Here is an 18,256-nt window from a genome sequence, read left to right as displayed (position 1 = left end):
TAACCCGGATTACGGGCGTCGTTGGTTTTATCCGATGAAACTGCTGCCATCCGTTTCATTCATCTTAAACACAATGCCGGAGGTTTGAGGATCTTCATGTTTAGGATCCGTAAGGTTAAAAGAAAGATTATTGTGATGTTATTGATACAAATCATAACATATTTATAAATGCTACATGGTTTGATAAGTTTTCTGCTCTTATCATATGGTGATCATGTGGTATATATAAGCTAAGGTGGAGATTGTTGTTAGAGAAGGTGATCAAGATGGTTGAACTATTCGTCTACAATTAGCGAGGTTAAGCATCTGATTTGGTTCTAGGTCTCCATGATCAAAGTTTTTACATAGGTAAAGTCAATTTGGATTTTGTCAATTGTATATACAAATGTGTTATGAGTTTCATTTTGAGTTTGTTAAATGAATCATCACTAATTAGGGCGTTTTAATGTTTGATTTAGTATGTTTCCCCTTTTTTTTTCCACGATTACAATTTCTATTGATTCGTGACAAAAAGCCTTTTAATGCTTGGTGAGCATTATTGGTTCTTATTGAATGTGATGTGAAACCCGTATATAGGAAGGAGAAGGGTATCGAAGTCAAGTCAATCGATATTACTAAGAGGATGTGCACAACTGCACATGCATGTCACTAATGGTTAGACCCATTAATTTAGGATCTTCGCACCGGTTTTCAAAAGTAGCCGGTGCACACGCGGTATTTTAAGAAAATTCTGCTCAAGGATCATTATATGAGCAATTATTATAGACACTACCCTGTCCCATGGTATATGTTTGGGCTGGAGGATTGAGATTTGATTTGGACTCAAGTTTCTTTTTCAGTGACACAACAATCGATTTTATTGATAGATTTCTAAATGGATTTATAGATAATTATCTAAAATAACTCTGTTTTACAATTGTTTTTAGATAAGACAACGCTCTTTAATACCAAAAGGAATGATATACAATGTAGGAGGCCTCAAACAAGTGAAATTTGGATTGGGTCTTAGCGTTAGTGGAAGCGGTATGTTGGTCTCGTCTCGAGAACCACTTTTGGCATGTAGAAAACATTGTGTCGAGTATTAATGATTAGGCCAATGAAATTACTTTCGATTGATCGTCTCAAGCTCATTATAGTTGCAATTTGCATTGGACTTTCAACGATTAGTCTGCTACTCTGAATTTGAAATTACCGGGTGCGGTGATAGCCCTGATACATTGCCAGCGATATATATAGCACGATGTTACCTACATGGGTACCTACATAACTACAAATAGCACACACACTTAACATACCCGATACACTTAACACACTTACCATATATTCCGCGAGAATTACATAATTGGGTACTTTTGTTTGCCTGATTGGACTCCACATGGGCATGCGGCATAACATCTGAGATACTACCTGTGGAATGTAGTAGTGGTCGATCTTTCCATCTTGGACTTAAGCGGTTGTATATCGGTTTCACCATCAGAAAAGTATCGGGAGGATGTTGAAGGACATACCTATTGATTGCAGGGGTTTGAAAAAATGATTGTGGATATTGTTCATCTTCTAAATATATTTCGAGGACAAAGAAAATATTTCTGCAAAGCCCGACAAAAATACTGTTATGGAAGGTTTCAAATCGGATATCTTCCGGTTTATGCGGTTCAAGAAGATGTTGAAGGAAGGGAGTCTTTTTTCTCCCCGATGCCTCTCAACAATGTGAGCTTCGGAGAAGTTGCATCATTAAAATCATTTAATCTAATTACCAATAACATTAGTGAAAATCATTTATGGAACTAGGCTTTTATTAAAAGGACTGAAAATAATCTACTAGCTAATTTAACATGTATTTACTTTTAAATCTTTGATTCATTTTAATTTTCCGGATAGTGTTTTTGTGTTCAAGTGTTTACGTTTTCGTTTGTGATTTGTGCATTATTGTGTGTGGTTGGAATTTGCATCAGCCACTAATTAACAGTTTTTAAATACAATATGGATGTTAAGGATGAGTAAGGAAAAAGTAAGAAAGAAATGTGCACATGTGTTTTAGAGAAACTTTAAATATCTAAGGGAAATATTGATTCTTTTCGTTATGTTAATATTTTTTTCTTCCCGATGTCTTAATTTATTGTAATCAAGGTGGTTTTATAAATGACATTAGTTAGAAAAAGTAGTAATCGGAGGATATGTCCGAATTCTTGTGCTCATCTAACTATTGCATCTTGATTTCTATGGGGGTATGAGTGTATGACCCTCTCCCCACCACAATCTGAGTGGGAGAGGGGGGGAAAGATTAAGAGTTTCTTCATTTAATAATTTCAAATATCGATGGTAATAAAATGATTCCGCGGGGAAAAATTTATGAACTGGAGGGGCTACTTCACCAAAAAGGAGAGCATTTGGGTGGTGTCGGTCGCGATCGTAAGGGGGAACAGAATGAACAAAATGTTACATATTCCAAAAGGAAACTATTCCTATATGTCTAGAAACTATTTTAGCCCATTTGTTTGCATCGCATCTTTCTCTCATGTCGAGAAGCGATTATGAAGCGAAATGCTGAATTGGAGCAGCCTCTCTCAACCTACACAAGATTCTGCAAAAAGTTTCCACAGTGGTGGTCTTAAACGAAGAATTCAAGGAAGATCGAATGCTTTCTTTCTTTCTTACATTTAGTGCCACTTGGCAGCCAAGAAGGATGGATAAACTTGGCATATATGGTACACAATGGCAGCAGATTGAGTACCTTAAGGCAACTAAAACACGGACCAACTATAAAGCGAGAGCCATATGACATAGAAGGACCGAATTTGGACTCAATGGAATTTTGAAGTCCCGGATGTGGAGAAAACTTCATCTTGGCGGGGAGAAATTCCCAAAACGTTGGGTGATTGTACTACTATGTTTTTCAGCATTTCTCCTCTGCAATATGGATCGTGTAAGCTATACCCGAGTCCTTACCTTCGATGCAGAAGTTACCATTATTTGTTGAACCTACAAATTGTGCGTATCTGCATTGTGTATAATATAAACTATCCATGGCGGTGAATATGAGCATTGCCATACTTCCGATGTCTGCAGAGTACAAATGGAATCCTCGCGAATGTTGGTCTAATTTGGTCATCCTTTTCGGGGCTATCTACTCACACACAGTGTCGGCTTGGTATATGACCGAAACTATACATGAACAGATATGGGATTAAATTTTGCTAATCCATTTGTAGTTCGCGATTTTGTAGTTCAAAAATGCAATGAACTACTGATTGGTTGAGTTTTGTAGACCTGCTGAAACTTATGTGGGATATCCTAATCTACGTAATTGGCCTTTGGAACTTTTTTCAATTTCTTACATGTGGAAGACAATATTATGTAATACTCACACAAAACAACCGCAATTTATTTAAAATTTAGAGAGTTAACTAATGTACGGAAAAGAAAGTGGAATTCAAGAAACCAATAAACTTTGAAATAATTCTCAAAAGCATTTCTAAGTAGCGAGAATCAGCAACGCATTTTTTGTAGTACCTTGGTTTCAGTATCTCTTCTTAAAATCGAAGATGACTCACTTTGGAGGAGTGGAGGACAAAAAGCGAAGGTTATAGATGTACCTTTGATAAAAGTACAATGGGGTAGCAATTCTTGATTTGTTTCACCAGCATATAGGCTTTTATATACCTATACCGGTCACATGATCACCATAGAAGTACTTATGCTCATACTTTTAGTTCTATATACACGAGGCTTAAGTCATAGGCTGCACATTGTATTATATGAACTGTTTGTGACTGAAATATACATGTATTTGTATTCTCATGGATCCACCTAGATACCGTTGCATTTTTTTGATTGGTACAATCTTTATAACTTTGAGAAACTTGCACAAATTCTGAGTACTTCATTGTATGTCTATATATACATGTGTGTATCAAACACATAAGAAATGGAAGTAATAATGGTTTAATTCCCTGCATAATTTTGATAGATCATATGTGCCAAGCTTATAAGAAATTAAGTGATGGATTAAGCCTTCTTCGTTTCGTTTATTTATCTTCCTATTTTTATATAGATCATTTGGACGTCTTGGAATGGTTAAGAACTTTATTTTAAGGCTCTTCATACTTACATTAACATGTCTTCCTGTTTTTCAAATAGATCATTTGGAGGTATATGGGCAGACAAGATTTAGATCTAATTTTATTTTATTTTTATAATTTAATCTTTTTCTTTTCTGCTGATTTATAAATAATCGATTGTTGGTTTTGCAGATATGGCGGGATTAGCACCGAAGGATCTCAGTTCGATGGTAGTCGATTATGATTCAAGATGAATGATTTGTATGTTTTCTTGGATTTATATATTTGAGCTTTTATTATTGGATGTGGAATATGATATTGTATTTTGGGTTTTGATTGGATGTGTGTAGACTCACTGGCGACGGGTTTTGATGCAATGAATTTGCAAGAGAACCTTCTCGGGGAATTTATGCTTATGGTAAGTATCGATTCGCCTTTCAGTTTTTCATAAGCATGTGAGATATTTTCTTTGGGAGTTTGAGAAATATTCGAATAATATTTTTTTAGCTGGGTACTGGTTGAATTTACAAGGAAAATCGAGTTTGTTGGGTTTTTTGCTGAATGATTATTTGGCGGTATGTGTTGCATAATTTTGCTCTCATTGTGTTGCATTATCTGTTGTAAATAGGTGTTTTGCATATTGTACTGCATCATGAGTAGCTCTTGGTTCTCCTAGAAATAAGAATTCCATGTGATTTACTTTTCTTTTTGTTTTTGTAGGTTTTGAGAAGCCCCCTCGCTATTCAAAGAAAGGGGAATGTACCCTTCGCGCAAAGGGGCTTGATGTGATCCAACAAGCCGCAGTCACTGAACAGGGAAAGACTGCTACTCCCTCATACGATAGCATCAAGATGTTTGTCTTGGATGAGGTGATGAAATTCTCTCAAAGGTTTTAAGGATCAGGTCATTCCTTTTATCCCTTGGACTCTTTGTGTATGTTATCATTAATTATAATTTTGTCCGTCTTCAAAAAAATTATAGGGTTTACATTTGGCACATATAATAATCGACTGTCATTGAGAGGGAACATGAATATGATCATTTAGATGAACTGTATGTATGATCATTTAGGCAAAATCGTGTATGTGCACCTCAATTAGTAAATTAAAATGACATTTGGAATAGGAAAAAAAAAAAAATAATACAGTTTTATCAAAAATTAGCACAATAAGGATTTAAGCTTACGTGGCCACCATGAAAAATGCCAACGTCTCTTTCTTTAATTTCTCCTCATATATATCATCATTAGCTGCATAATCATCCTAATGAAAATACACATAATTAAAGCATGACACGTAAACTTTTAATAGATTTGACATCCCATAGAGATAGACAAAATACATGTAAGACATACCAGGTCAACTACTTTGACAACCTGTTTTTTCATTACCTAGCCTTAATCTCTTCGCCAATGCTTTGTCACAAAAAGTGATTCAACAACATATACATAGTATTATTACAACATATACATAGTATTATTCTTATTTTTATAAACAAACTTGGAAGTGATTAGTAATAGAGAATGAAGATGGTTGTGAACTTAAATCAAATATATCATTCTACTAACAATCATAACCTATACTAACATTCGCCATTGCCACCTCCATATTTTTGAAGAAAATAATAGTTCAAACAAAAATTTCAATTTGAGTCCACTATACAATATACTACATCTTTTCTCGCACGATAGACCGGATGAAATTGATAGAGTAGAAGCCGCTGGTGGAAGAGTCATAAATTGGAATGGCTATAGAGTACTTGGAGTGCTTGCTACTTCTCGATCCATAGGTATGTCCAATGATTTATCCTTTAAGAAATGGAATTAGTCTTACTTTCCTGTTTGTTTATGCTATCTTCTGAACGTAATTAAGATCTAAATATGATGAATGTAGGCGATCAATACTTTAAACCGTATGTGATTTCTGTACCGAAGGTCAGCATAACAAAGCGAACGGAGAAAGACGAGTTTGTCATATTAGCAAGGGACGGTTTATATGATGTTATGTCAAATGAGATGGCTTGCCGGGTTGTAAGGCATTGTCGAAATGGTCAAATTGGGAGAACATTTGCAAATTCCACCAAGGTTGTAGTTTTATAATTTTCTTCTACTTGAGCTTTGAAGTTTCAATTTTGAAAAACAAATTGTACAATGATACTTTCCATATGTATTTATGTTTCCATTTTCGGCTTCAAAAGGGTACCAACTCGAACTACTCCTCGTGAGTAATCTTATGGTCCAACTTCAAGCAACATGTAAGCGTTTAGAAGAGATTCACCTTATTAGCGATCATCGACAAGACATCCCAAAAATGCAAATAACGATTGAATGTCCTCGACTACTAGGTGAGCGTATAATTTTCATTCTTTCTTTTAAGTAAGCTTTCATGCTTTGGTAGGACTCAGTATAAGAGTTCACAAATAATTCACGTTGTTTGTTTGTTTTAGAAAAAAGGACGAATATTACAAATAAGGTTCACTCACAACTCTTGTGGTGATGGAGGTTTTCACCGGACCAAAAAGTAAAACCAAGGCCGATTGCCTAAGTAAAAACTGAATGTGGATCTTTAGTTTTGGTTATGTTGCAAATTGGCATTTTAAAGTTGATCTTTAGCTCCATAGAAGAGCACTTGAATGTGAAATACATCCCAAGAGATTGGTTGGTTCAAATCCACCAAGATCTGTACTATTGTCCATAATTTGAGTAGTATATTAAGTAAGATTCGTCATTGGTTTTAACAGATATTATGTAGTTATTATTCTTTTAGATTGTTGAAATGTGAGGTTCGACTAATTTATTTTTATATTTTTTGAAAATTTCAGATTTTCCTTTTTTTTAAGCTATAAAGGTTCCCTAATGATCTATCATTCCATCTCACTGTTTTTCTTCCCGGTTTTTACATCCCCATGTCGCCAAAATGGACTAAGCCAGTTAAGTATAGTTGACTCTAATAATTTTATAAAAATTAAGCCTAAAATACAGGTAAACCCAAACGTTTAAAGCATACAATAAAACAATCCCGGCCATGCCGGGTGAAATGCTAGTACTACTGCAATGACTCGAACCCACATACATCAACCAACACTAAACACATAATTACTACACTACACAATTGCTTATGTTATAATTTCCGAAAATCATATATATCACAAGATATATAAAATAGTGCAGAAAAAAAAATTATAGTTTTTTTTGTCATGGGCCTCCACAATCTCAGAGCCGGCCTAACTAGGTTGATGGTTAAGTTAAATGAGGCTACGTGTAACTGGGGCCGTAGCAACAGCGATAGCCGGAATGAATTAAATTAATATACATACCCCAATTTCGGTTAATTGCATCCTCCTGTTTTTCATCTGAAATGTTAAAACCGTTCCCGAGCTCCAGGAAAAAAAGCTCCAATCTTTTCTCATGAATTCAGGTGCGAAATTCAACAATTTCATGTTTAGAATTAGAATTACAAAATTATATCATTATGTTTACTAGTTTTAATTGATGGTGGAATCTTATTATGACCAATTTGACTTGCAATTCATATTTTTTGGCCTACTGGATATTGATCAATCATGTCAATTATGTTAAAGTATTCATTTTTATACAGCATGCCCATTTATTGTTTCGTTGGAAAAAGTTGGTATTGGATTATTCTTATTTTCAAGTTGTTAGTTAGTCTCATTTTGGGTGTTATTGATTGTTTGAATGGATTTCATTATAAGACCAATTTGTAATTAGAGTTGAGAATAATGAGTAGAAGTATTATACAACTCTATCTATGGTTATACCTATAAACCCGAATGATAATTATTACCTGAAGGAATTGATTCAATTTTGAGTAGAAGATTATGCTTGTATGTGGACAGAAAGTAAAAGTGTAGCTAGCTGTATCACGATCTCCGTTTTTATTGTTAAAAGTATACTTATATTCCTTTAGTACTTCAACGTTCGTTTTTGTCTTAAATCTTTATCTAATTATTAAACTTTTTGCCTTGTTGGTCTGAGCAGAAGCCGATCCACTACTAGGGTTGAGACCATGGCTGGTAACACAGAGACCGTGGCTTGGTAAGATTCCTGAATACAGGACCCTATGTCTCCTTTCCCTCAAGCTATTTCATTTGAGTTCCTTTTGGAAATGAACACTAGTTCATGTTTTAGATTTGAAGTTCAGAGCATGGAGCAGTTTTTGACATAATAAAATGCACATACAATTTGTCATTGTCACTACTAAGACATCACCCAGTGTAACCTTTAATATGTTTCCTGTTCATGTTCCAGATCTTTATGGTGTCCATGTTAAGCCAGTTGTTAGTAAACCAAACTATGATCCGGCACTCATTCATCGTTGCTTGCCTGATGAGCTGCTCTTTGAGGTACTTTCTTTTGGTATATGAGCGATTTTTATGTGACCTATAACATTACTCCTACAGTTCCAGTGTGCACATTGTGTGTAACATATGCAATGGTTATTATTTGTTTGTAAATTATTTTCACATATTGAGTACAGTTATATATTGCTGATACATCTTCCGACACTGACGATGACTAATATTTAAATATTTATCTTTCTGGTGATTGGGATTCGGTGAAATGAGAAGTTTGGTTTAAATTTTACATTGTGAGATAACTCCCACTCGAAGTTGCAATGCTAACCTTTAAAATTCCATGCGATGTGTCGTGCCATTTCCTTGTAAAGAGTTTCATTTAGCTCATACTTTTGTTAGTTGGCCTTTGTATCCACTGATCTGCATGTTTACTAGTTCGCTATCTTTGTCCATATTGTTGAATGCTTAAACTGCACACAGTAGAAATACTTCTACAGATGTCAAATTATTTCTCTCCATATTTTATGTTCACAAGCAGATATTCGTGCGGATGACTCCACATGGCTTAGGTAGGGGGGCATGTGTTTGTCGTAAGTGGAGATACACAATCCGCAATCCTGTCTTTTGGCGCACTGCATGCCTTAAGGCATGGCAGGTAAACTATTTATATGGTGTATAGTTTAGATATCTAATTTCAATATCATGTATCATAGTCGAAACTGAAACTTATTGACCTCCCTTATGAAGGCTTCTGGACCGATAGAAAATTACAAGATTGTGCAGTCTAAATACGAGTGGTCATGGAGGAAAATGTGGCTTTTAAGGCCAAGAGTCCGTACTGATGGTAAGGTTTCGTTGTTGGTGTATTGTCTGTTAATACACAGTCTATTATATGTCAATAATGTCGATGGATTTGAATTTGAATTTTATCGCTTATCATATGTGTCAGGTATTTACGTTAGCAGGAACACATACATCCATGTTGGAGTTGCAGAATGGAAAATCACAAATCCAGTTCATCTGGTATACTCCATTTCCAATTTAGTTACTATGTGATGTGTATTGTGGTTCTAAACCTACCACTGTGTAGCATTGTTGGGCTAAGGCAGACCTCAGTTGCATGGAAGTCTTATGTGGAATATAATTGCTGCTTTTGTAGGTTTGTTATTTCCGTTACATGAGGTTTTTTCCTTCTGGGAGGTTCTTTTATAAGGTACGTCTCAACATGAAGTCTTGTCTCCTAGAGGTTTTCCACAAGATCTCATTCAAATTAGAAGAGAAGGGGATTCTGTTAGTCGCTTTATAGTGATTAGAAAGTCGTATGTTTCCCTATCTGATCATATTAATTTATTTTATTTTTTGCTTTGAATGGTTAGAATTCTTCTCAAATAGTGAAAGATGTGGCAAAAAGCATGACTTTCCATGCGTCTAAAGCTGATTCTATTCCATCGAGGAAAAGAGAAGAAGCTGATTCTGTTTTCAGTGGACATTATACACTGTTGCAGGACGAGGTGTGCATTGTATCTCTTTACTGCATTGTTTAAAAACAAAATACAGTTTCCTGTAGAATATCAGTAATCTCATTCCATTCCTATTTTTGGTATAATGCACCCTCCTGAGGCCTTAAATTTGCACCATTGACTGTTTAAGTTCCTTATTCAATATATTTAATCTTAACAAGAAAAAAGAAATCCCAAATTCTTTTGCGAACCCCATTATAGCAAATTAGTGCTTGGTTACTACCATCTTGTAACATTGTGTTGTCTGTTCATGTATTGTCTTCACATCCAGGTTGATGCTGCTTTCCTGTACCCAGGCTTGCATCCTACTGTCCTGAGACTCCAGTTAAGGTACCTATTGTGTCTGCAAGTTTTAGCTAATAAGTTAACTGTTAGTGATAATATTGAACATTATTTTTTATATCTAATAAATTAATGATACTTGATAATGTTTAAAATGTTGCTATGAAGATCATGCTGAAACATTTGAATTCCTACTCTTGCACCAGACTGCAATGCCTACTTATGAACCATACTGCTGTTTCTTCTTTAGTGGATTGAGTAGTTTTATGTTTCTTTTTAGGTTGAGGGGAACAATGGTAGGGGCAAACAACCGTATGGATATTATTTCCCTTGTTACAAGTAAGGAAACCCACAACCCGGATGTACCTGCAGTTTCACATAGGAGGGGACTGAATCCTTTTGTCTTTGTGCCTTTTGAAGAGGTACATCAGTTTTTAGCCCAATGTCACCGTCTAACTTAAATCCGTTTTGTGCAAGAGACTTGTTTTTTGAGAGAGTAGGGTAAAAGGAAATCCGTTTCAAGTTGTTTGACACCTTATTGTGTATTATTACAGGTGGAAACATCAGTTCTGAATCTCCCGGTGGATAAGATGGACTACTATCTTCCTGGCTAAATCTTATGCTACTGCTAAGCTTCTCCATGCATATATCTAAATGTAACCTATACCTTGTAGTGCACATAGTCATCTACCATATGTTTTTTTCCTGTCGTATGTATGTATTTGTATTTGTATGAGAATCAGAATGTAACCGACTCTGGTTTGTTTAGTTGTATGTGTAGTTGTGTTAAAAAAGGAGACCGTTTGGACTTTGTATCGCTGCAGCATGTCAATAAATAATGCCTGCCTTTCCGTGTAGAATGTATTCCTACTGACTCCAATGTATTTCTACTTCCTAGTGGCTCCAGTTGTTTTGTATATCAAAATAGCAACGCAGTAATCTTGCACTAACACTAGCGCTCAACCATTCACAATAACACATTTTACATCTGGTCATCTGTCTCAGCTCAAGAGTCAAGACTTTTCGAATCATTTAACGAAAAACACATAACGGGAGAAGAAATTGGCCATGAGGCTAACATCATGTTTTCTTGTCCTCAATACTAGGCAATTCAAAGAAAATGATCCCACTACACACTGTATTTCATTGAGAGAATAACATCCACAAGACAACCTTTTACACGCACAGATGAGCATTCCTCATGACAGTATTATTACAATAAAATCACACAGAAGATTGTTACTGGCATGAATTGAATGAAGATTCATCATTCATATGCTAGATTTGAGGCTATCCCCATACACAAGTGAATTCCATCCTGGGTTCCGAGGAAGAAATGTCTCCTGCCAGAAAAAAAAAGAATACAATTCTTATGTCAACCCCGATAACCAATTGAAATTTAGACATAATTGAAACAAAATATTAAGGGAAAACTTACAAACACATAAGAGCAAGATGGAATAACAGACAAGGAATGAGATTTGGCATGATTAAAAGCGGCGACACAGAGAATGGAAGCAAGGCCTAAGCCCCTTTTACTAGAGGGAACAAAGGTGTGAACAATGTCCATCACTTTCCCTTCGTTTCTCAGCTGGTATTGAAGGTACGCTTTCTTGTCTTCCGTCTCAAATTTGTGGTTGCTTTCGTTCCATACGATCTTTGGTGCCTCGGCCACTACTGATGCTCCTGTTGTTGCCATCTCTGAATTGGTCAAATTATCTCGTTCAAGGAAAAGGAAAGAGCATATGGTCTTGATGGACTTATATGCAAAATAGATTATAGACTCATGGCGGCCTTCATGGGTACAGTTGACATTTACATGTCTCCATTTGGCACACACACTGACACACACACGAATGACCGACTGAATCCAATTTCACTTTACAGGATCTAGTGTACGTTGTACTTAGTACCTAGTACCTACTATCTAGTGGTTTGCACATACGTATACAGAACGCATGGATCTATCAATTTGTTTCTTTAGCAATTTGTGTAGAATGTGAGAGTAAGGGGATGAATGTAAAATTGGGAGGGGATGAGAATTCATAGTTTGTGGAATGATGCAACAATTGATAAACCCAAAAACAATTGTATTCGAGGTCACTACAAACTAAAAATACGCTGTAGAAGTAGATTGCTGTTCAAATCTCCCTAGCAGCTTCCAAGCAAACAAATATATTTCCAAGCACCACGAATTTCTATTAGCAGTATATACACTTTTAAACGCACACACAAACCATAACTTTAGAGGTGCAATTTCAGTTGCCCATAGCTGTTTTTTTAGCAAATATCCAAACATAGTCAATATCATAATGTCATGGGGAGCCAGGAGCCTTAACGAAGCTGAGTAGACAGCATTAAGCTACTTATAAGATTGAACTTTGTGTCACACTGTCCGATGAATATCAGTGCTAAGCTTTAACAAGATGATACCAAACACATACAATCCTCTTTATATCACAAAAGAATAGTTGAGATAAACAAACATAAAAGTAAATCCAGCTGAAGTTCTTGATTCTACTTTAATACAGACAAACGAGGTTCTCAAAGCTTAATTCAGTCTGCCCGTGATTGGCCAGCTCGAGATGAGAGGATGATACCCACGATCAGACCATAGAGAGCAAGTGCTTCAGCAAAAATGAGGATTAGGATCATTCCCACGAACAACTTTGGCTGTTGAGCATTGGCCCTGCAAAAGAATAATAAAAGCATGATCCAAAATTCACTGAAGGCATAAACTGACATTCTAATTAAAGAAAAACATTGTTAAGTAAGGAAGTGGACACAGTCCAGAAATTCAGATTGAAGAATAATTTAAAGACAGGTGGAAATGTGCAGGGAGTGTATGTCATGAATCAAGCACACAACAATAAGGGAAACTCAGATCTGATGAGAAAATTGAAATGAAAAACTCCATCAGAAGGGGGCCTCTGTGCCTGATGTGCATCTCTAGAATCTAGGCAGTTATCTTTGCAAATTGAGACAGATCCACGGCTTAGGGTATCAAACACACCCTAAGAGATTTACACAGTACATGCATACAGAATATTGTTTCTCTAGAAGCATCTAAAAATCCAAAAGAGCAAATCACAGTTTCACACTTATTACAAGTTTTGCATTATAAAGCAATCATACAGGTAATCAGGTACTGAGAAAGAACAGACTAACACCAACTTAGAGGGTAATAAAAACGATAAACACTAAAAAAACCAGTTGCCCACAACCTATAACTTAGAGGAGAAGCACACTATAGGACGATATAGCTGAGACTAATGGCAATGACAGACAAAAGTATTTTTTTCCAATGGACAGGTGGTGCCCAAGATTAGCAAGCAATCAATTCTAAACTTTATAACAATACCAATGTCTAAGATTCATATTCAGCTCCAATTGGAGAAATTGAAAAGCAACAGAGAGGTAGTGCACGTAAGGGAGAGGGGACATGTATGAAGGAATCTGAGAGTAGGGCACAAACTAGTTCTAGATGGTGAGCAACACTAAAAATGTTTGAGGGTATCATATCATTACATGGCAGAAAAGGAAGATATAGCTGCATCCTAAAGTGCACACTACATATCATAGTAATTTTAAGTACCACAATGACAAATTTTAGGCTTCTAATGGGGGGATGTTAGATCTTTCCAACTATCTTAACACAAAAAAAAAAAAAACGAAATAATAAATCATGCCCAATACATATACACATAAATTAAGCATTCAACTTCATTCTGAGAGAACGTAAGATTTAAAACAAGGCAGTGTGAACCAAACATCAAAGTCGCAAGTATTGCAAATTCACCAAAATATTAATCTTAAAACAACTTCACAAGATTAAATACTTCCGTAAAGATGACATCACACCACACACCACCAACCACATCAAACACAAATATTAATATTCAACATTAACATGTAACCAATTCAATCAAAGTAAGATCTACTCAAACTATACAACAGATCAATTGATTCCAATCAAATAAACTAAAACAGATCTACACAAATCAAAACAAAGTCAAATAAGATTAATAAATATTACCTGACACCGGCATCACCAACGATACCAATAGCCATACCGGCAGATAAACCAGCAAGACCACAAGAAAGACCAGATGACAAATGAGCATATCCATCAAACAGATAATAAGATTTAGCCTTTGGATTAATACCAGTACTAATAATAACAGCAATAATCAACCCATAAATCCCCAAAACACCAGCCATAACAACAGGTACAATTGATTTCATAACTAGCTCTGGTCTCATTACTCCCATTGATGCTACTCCTACTCCACTCTTTGCTGTTCCATATGCTGCTCCCATACCTACAGTATCAAATCCCACAAATTATAACTAATTCAATAATCAATATGAGATCTGTAATAATAATAAGTACATGAGAAAACGAGTGCTGCAGCGGCTCCAAGGAATCCAAAGAATGGGGCTGTTTCATCTCCGCTGAATACTGTAGACATCTTTATTACTTGATGATGATGATGATCTGATGAGGTGCGTCCTCTTTTCTGAGAATTTGAGTTGGATAAAAATATGGTTGATTTGTAGAAGAAGAGAGTAAATAAATATCGGAATGTGACTTTACTGATTTACCCTTCATGTTTGTACGGAATTACCACGATATTTTGTTTTTTCGGAATGTTGGTATGTCGGTGTTGGCAAGTTGGTAGAAACATGAGAACAATTTTTTATGGATGATATATAAAACCGAGTGGAGAAATCTGTTTATGGGGATTACATATATAACATTCATATATATACATTGCAAGTCAGAAGTATGACAGTATAGGAGTTATGCTGGTCTCCAGACTGTGAGCACTTCCTGAAACATCTCCACCATTAATTCTCTGTCAGCGTGCCTGAAGAAGTTGTTCATTTCGTCTCTAACGTCGTAGATCTTGCCGAAATCAAACAAGTATGTCAAGCACCCTTTCTTGAGTTTGTCCAGCTGGTACAACCAGGCTTCCTGAAGCCTCTCAAGGACATTACCTGAGTTGATGTCTTCAACTAGGCTTTCTTCACAAGAGTCTTTGAGGTCTGCAATGTCATATTTGTTTGCTGCGCCAAGTAATGCCAATCGATGCTTCCAAAAATCTGCTTGTTTTATGGTCCCATATATGTAGCTGAGAAGGGTTGTGCAAGACTCCAATGACATGTCATCTATGTCAATGGTGGAGGACTCTTTCTCCTTCAGGTTGTGCGAGAACATGCTCTGAAACACAGGAGAGCTAGCAGATAGTAGTGACTTGTGCGCTCTCAGAGTGCCATCTGCTGTGTTAATGGTGACATCAGCATGGATACCCTCATCAAGCATGCGGGAGAGGCATCTAAGGCTACTTTGGGACGACAGTGTCTGCACAATTCCCTCACTAGGCCATATAGAACTGGGTTCCCCACCCTGATTTCGAATGAGAAGACAGATAACAGAAATTTTAATCAGTTAACATGCATTGCTGGAAAACAAGTTAAAAATAACCATGCGTGGTGCTCACATTGATTGGACAGATTCTAAGGTCCAGAAATTCAACATCAATGATAAATCGGCCTTGAAAAGTGCAATCAACTGGCCACACGAAGTCTTCACTGTTCCGCAGCAATCTCTCGTGAACTACAGCACAAAGCAGAGCTTGGTCAACGTGCATCATAATTCTGATATAATAGCATGTACACAATTTTCCCTGGCATGGGATCAATTCAGGCGTTGCACACTATCTAATACTTCAAATCGACAATTCAGGCCTTGCATTCAAATACATAAATCCTGGGGCCTCTCCACTTGTTGGATGCCCATCTTCTATACTTCTATACTAATCCTTTAAATCAACAATAAACAACATATACCTAAAATGTTCCAGTTAAGGACTAAAGGGTATTGTCATAAAATAAAGCGTGTGTAGGAAGAGCCATGATCATCCGGCCAGTTTGAGTTAAATACGAAATAAAATTGTGGATTCCTATGGCTATGAGTTTTCGGGAATACCCTAAAGCATACAGTACATCTTTGTGGGTAATACCGCAACTAATCTACTAAAGACCGAGAAAGAAAAAGCTAGACGGTTAAAATATAACTGGCTCAAATGACATATACTTGAGTCAGTCAAAATGAGCAAGAATGCATATCTTCTCTCTAAATTAACTATTACTACTTCAAGATGAGACTAGCTTGCTAGCAGATAACAGGCGCAACCAAGAGTTACTCAAACTTGATATTCAAAACAAATCTATACACAAACTATGAATACATTATATTTGACGCCACACCCTAATCTTCTTCGCCATCAAACTAAGAGCCTGCTATTGTTAAAATTTAAAGATTTTTTTCATACTATTTAATCCCAAATTCCTAATACTCCAAATTACATAAGACTAGTAAAGATGAAAGAAAAAAACATACTGGGGGAAATGTAGGGACGTCGATTGGCACCAAGATTAGATACTCTAAGCACGAATTTAGCAATGGGCGGTTGATCTTTACACAGTTTAGATGGTTCTGGAAACAGACGAATATACAAATACCGATTCTTTTCCACCGATATATACCTGATAACCCAAAGTCAATAACCATAATAAGTTAGCTAAGCTAATGAAACATATTTTAATAATAAACCAAAGTAGGATTAGTGTTAATTAATACCAGTTCCAAATTCCAACTTTGAAAGGATCAGAACGTCTATAAGAACAAGGACCAAAACTCTCTATTCTCCACTGCCCAAGTCTTGATATTGTTTCCACCTTTGATTCTCCGCCGCTGCTGCTCATTTTCTGCTCTCTCTCTAAACAAACTACCAACTGTTGTTCATGTAAGAGAACGGGGCAGAAGCCAGAAGAGTTAGGTAATAAGTTGAGTGGAGTATTGAGTCAGCTTTTTTTCTTTTATACTTTTGGGATTACGGCTGATCAGAGATGCGAATATACTATGACTAATTTTTTTGACACCCCACTTTTTGGAATTGGTTTGGTAATAGCACCCTTCATTAATCATATACAAAAACACTCACGGCAAGAAACTGTTTGTGAGATCGCACAATCTACGGTATCTCACGGAAGGTGATTGCTCTGGGTCATTTTTTCTTTTAATTTTTTTTAATAGCCACTGTAAAAAGTTAGTTGTTGCAAAATGGTTATGTTCACTAAAATTGAGTATTTACTTATGTTAATTATCAAAACTCTTCTTCATTAATTTGATATCAAGTTTTTCTTATAACATATGAAATATATTTGCCGCGAGATAGTAAAATTATATTTCGATTGTACATTTTTTTTGTCATGGTTTTGATGTTGTTCTTGGAGTGTATAAAGAATCTTTAAAGAAGAAAATGGGGTATTTATATATCGTGTGTGTTTAATACGTAAAATTTGAAGTGAAAAAAAAAACAAAAAACACAAAAAAAAAAATGTTCTGCGGCAACTCTCTGCCGTGGGATATGGGATCTTGTGGCAACCCAATGTCGTAGACTGTGTGCTCTAGCGGCAACTGTCTGCCGTGGGATATGGGATCTCGCGGCAGCCCAATATCGTTGAACTATTACGCATGTGGGGTGTAAAAAGACATATAAGAAATTACTATTATTTTTTTATTTTTTGTCAAAAGAGTGCCAATCCTATAAAGCAAGGTGTCAATACCGCGCCCTTTTTTTTTATGAGCCCCAATAGTCACTTTGAATTATACAGGGTCAGGGTCATCTCGCTGTCTTGGTCCCTTGGTCGGTACTAAAGAATGACACATTTGCTCATGTGGCCCATGGTCGGTTTTTGTTTAATTATAATCAATGACCCCTTAATTCAACTTCCACACACGAAGTTATTTTCGATGGGGCACAACAGAATATAGGCATTAGCAGACAGGTACACAGTCTACTCAAAGAATACACTACATAATTCAAGTTGTGAGTTATCATTTCCCGCATTTCTCTGAACAAATGTGTCAAATAACACGCACCAACTTAATAAAAAAAAATACGCACTATATGTACAACTGGGTATTCCCTATATGTACTTTTTAATGAAGAAACTATACACATTTCTAAGCTACAGCTTTGTACAAAAATGGGATCAACAGGTCCAGAC

At 36.1% G+C, this 18,256-nt stretch overlaps 4 protein-coding genes across 5 annotated transcripts; 1 reads left to right on the top strand and 3 right to left on the bottom strand.

The window, feature by feature from the left end:
* The first annotated feature begins 7,335 nt into the window (after positions 1–7,335).
* On the top strand, positions 7,336–11,037 carry LOC147501102 (F-box protein 7-like). 2 transcript variants are annotated; one of them, XM_086606138.1, is made up of 11 exons: positions 7,350–7,477; positions 8,059–8,115; positions 8,329–8,423; positions 8,914–9,030; positions 9,123–9,219; positions 9,325–9,398; positions 9,535–9,588; positions 9,752–9,886; positions 10,167–10,225; positions 10,458–10,599; positions 10,732–11,037. In XM_086606138.1, the coding sequence occupies exons 1-11, from the start codon at positions 7,468–7,470 to the stop codon at positions 10,789–10,791; spliced, it is 900 nt and encodes a 299-aa protein (XP_086462264.1). In that variant the 5' UTR covers positions 7,350–7,467; the 3' UTR covers positions 10,792–11,037. The 2 variants fall into 2 exon arrangements, with proteins under 2 accessions (XP_086462265.1, XP_086462264.1); XM_086606139.1 differs by lacking the exon at positions 10,458–10,599 and having other exon boundaries at positions 7,336–7,477; positions 10,732–10,990.
* Positions 11,038–11,287: 250 nt separating this feature from the next.
* On the bottom strand, positions 11,288–12,023 carry LOC147501101 (acetyltransferase At1g77540-like). The gene is made up of 2 exons (XM_086606142.1): positions 11,616–12,023; positions 11,288–11,520 (listed from the first exon to the last, which is right to left on the bottom strand). The coding sequence occupies exons 1-2, from the start codon at positions 11,874–11,876 to the stop codon at positions 11,449–11,451; spliced, it is 333 nt and encodes a 110-aa protein (XP_086462268.1). The 5' UTR covers positions 11,877–12,023; the 3' UTR covers positions 11,288–11,448.
* A 488-nt stretch (positions 12,024–12,511) lies between these two features.
* Positions 12,512–14,754, bottom strand: LOC147501100 (V-type proton ATPase 16 kDa proteolipid subunit). Its single transcript, XM_086606140.1, has 3 exons — positions 14,571–14,754; positions 14,214–14,499; positions 12,512–12,866 (listed from the first exon to the last, which is right to left on the bottom strand). Exons 1-3 carry the CDS (start codon positions 14,647–14,649, stop codon positions 12,734–12,736), a joined length of 498 nt encoding a protein of 165 aa, XP_086462266.1. The 5' UTR covers positions 14,650–14,754; the 3' UTR covers positions 12,512–12,733.
* Positions 14,755–14,892: 138 nt separating this feature from the next.
* On the bottom strand, positions 14,893–17,072 carry LOC147501099 (BTB/POZ domain-containing protein At1g21780-like). Its single transcript, XM_086606137.1, has 4 exons — positions 16,824–17,072; positions 16,584–16,729; positions 15,682–15,797; positions 14,893–15,587 (listed from the first exon to the last, which is right to left on the bottom strand). Exons 1-4 carry the CDS (start codon positions 16,946–16,948, stop codon positions 14,982–14,984), a joined length of 993 nt encoding a protein of 330 aa, XP_086462263.1. The 5' UTR covers positions 16,949–17,072; the 3' UTR covers positions 14,893–14,981.
* Positions 17,073–18,256: the final 1,184 nt, after the last annotated feature.

The sequence above is a fragment of the Coptis chinensis genome, chromosome 4 (genome assembly GCF_015680905.1).
Source record: "Coptis chinensis isolate HL-2020 chromosome 4, ASM1568090v1, whole genome shotgun sequence".
Taxonomy (NCBI): domain Eukaryota; kingdom Viridiplantae; phylum Streptophyta; class Magnoliopsida; order Ranunculales; family Ranunculaceae; genus Coptis; species Coptis chinensis.
Note: the sequence above shows the minus strand (reverse complement) of the source record. Positions and strands in the feature narration are given on the sequence as shown.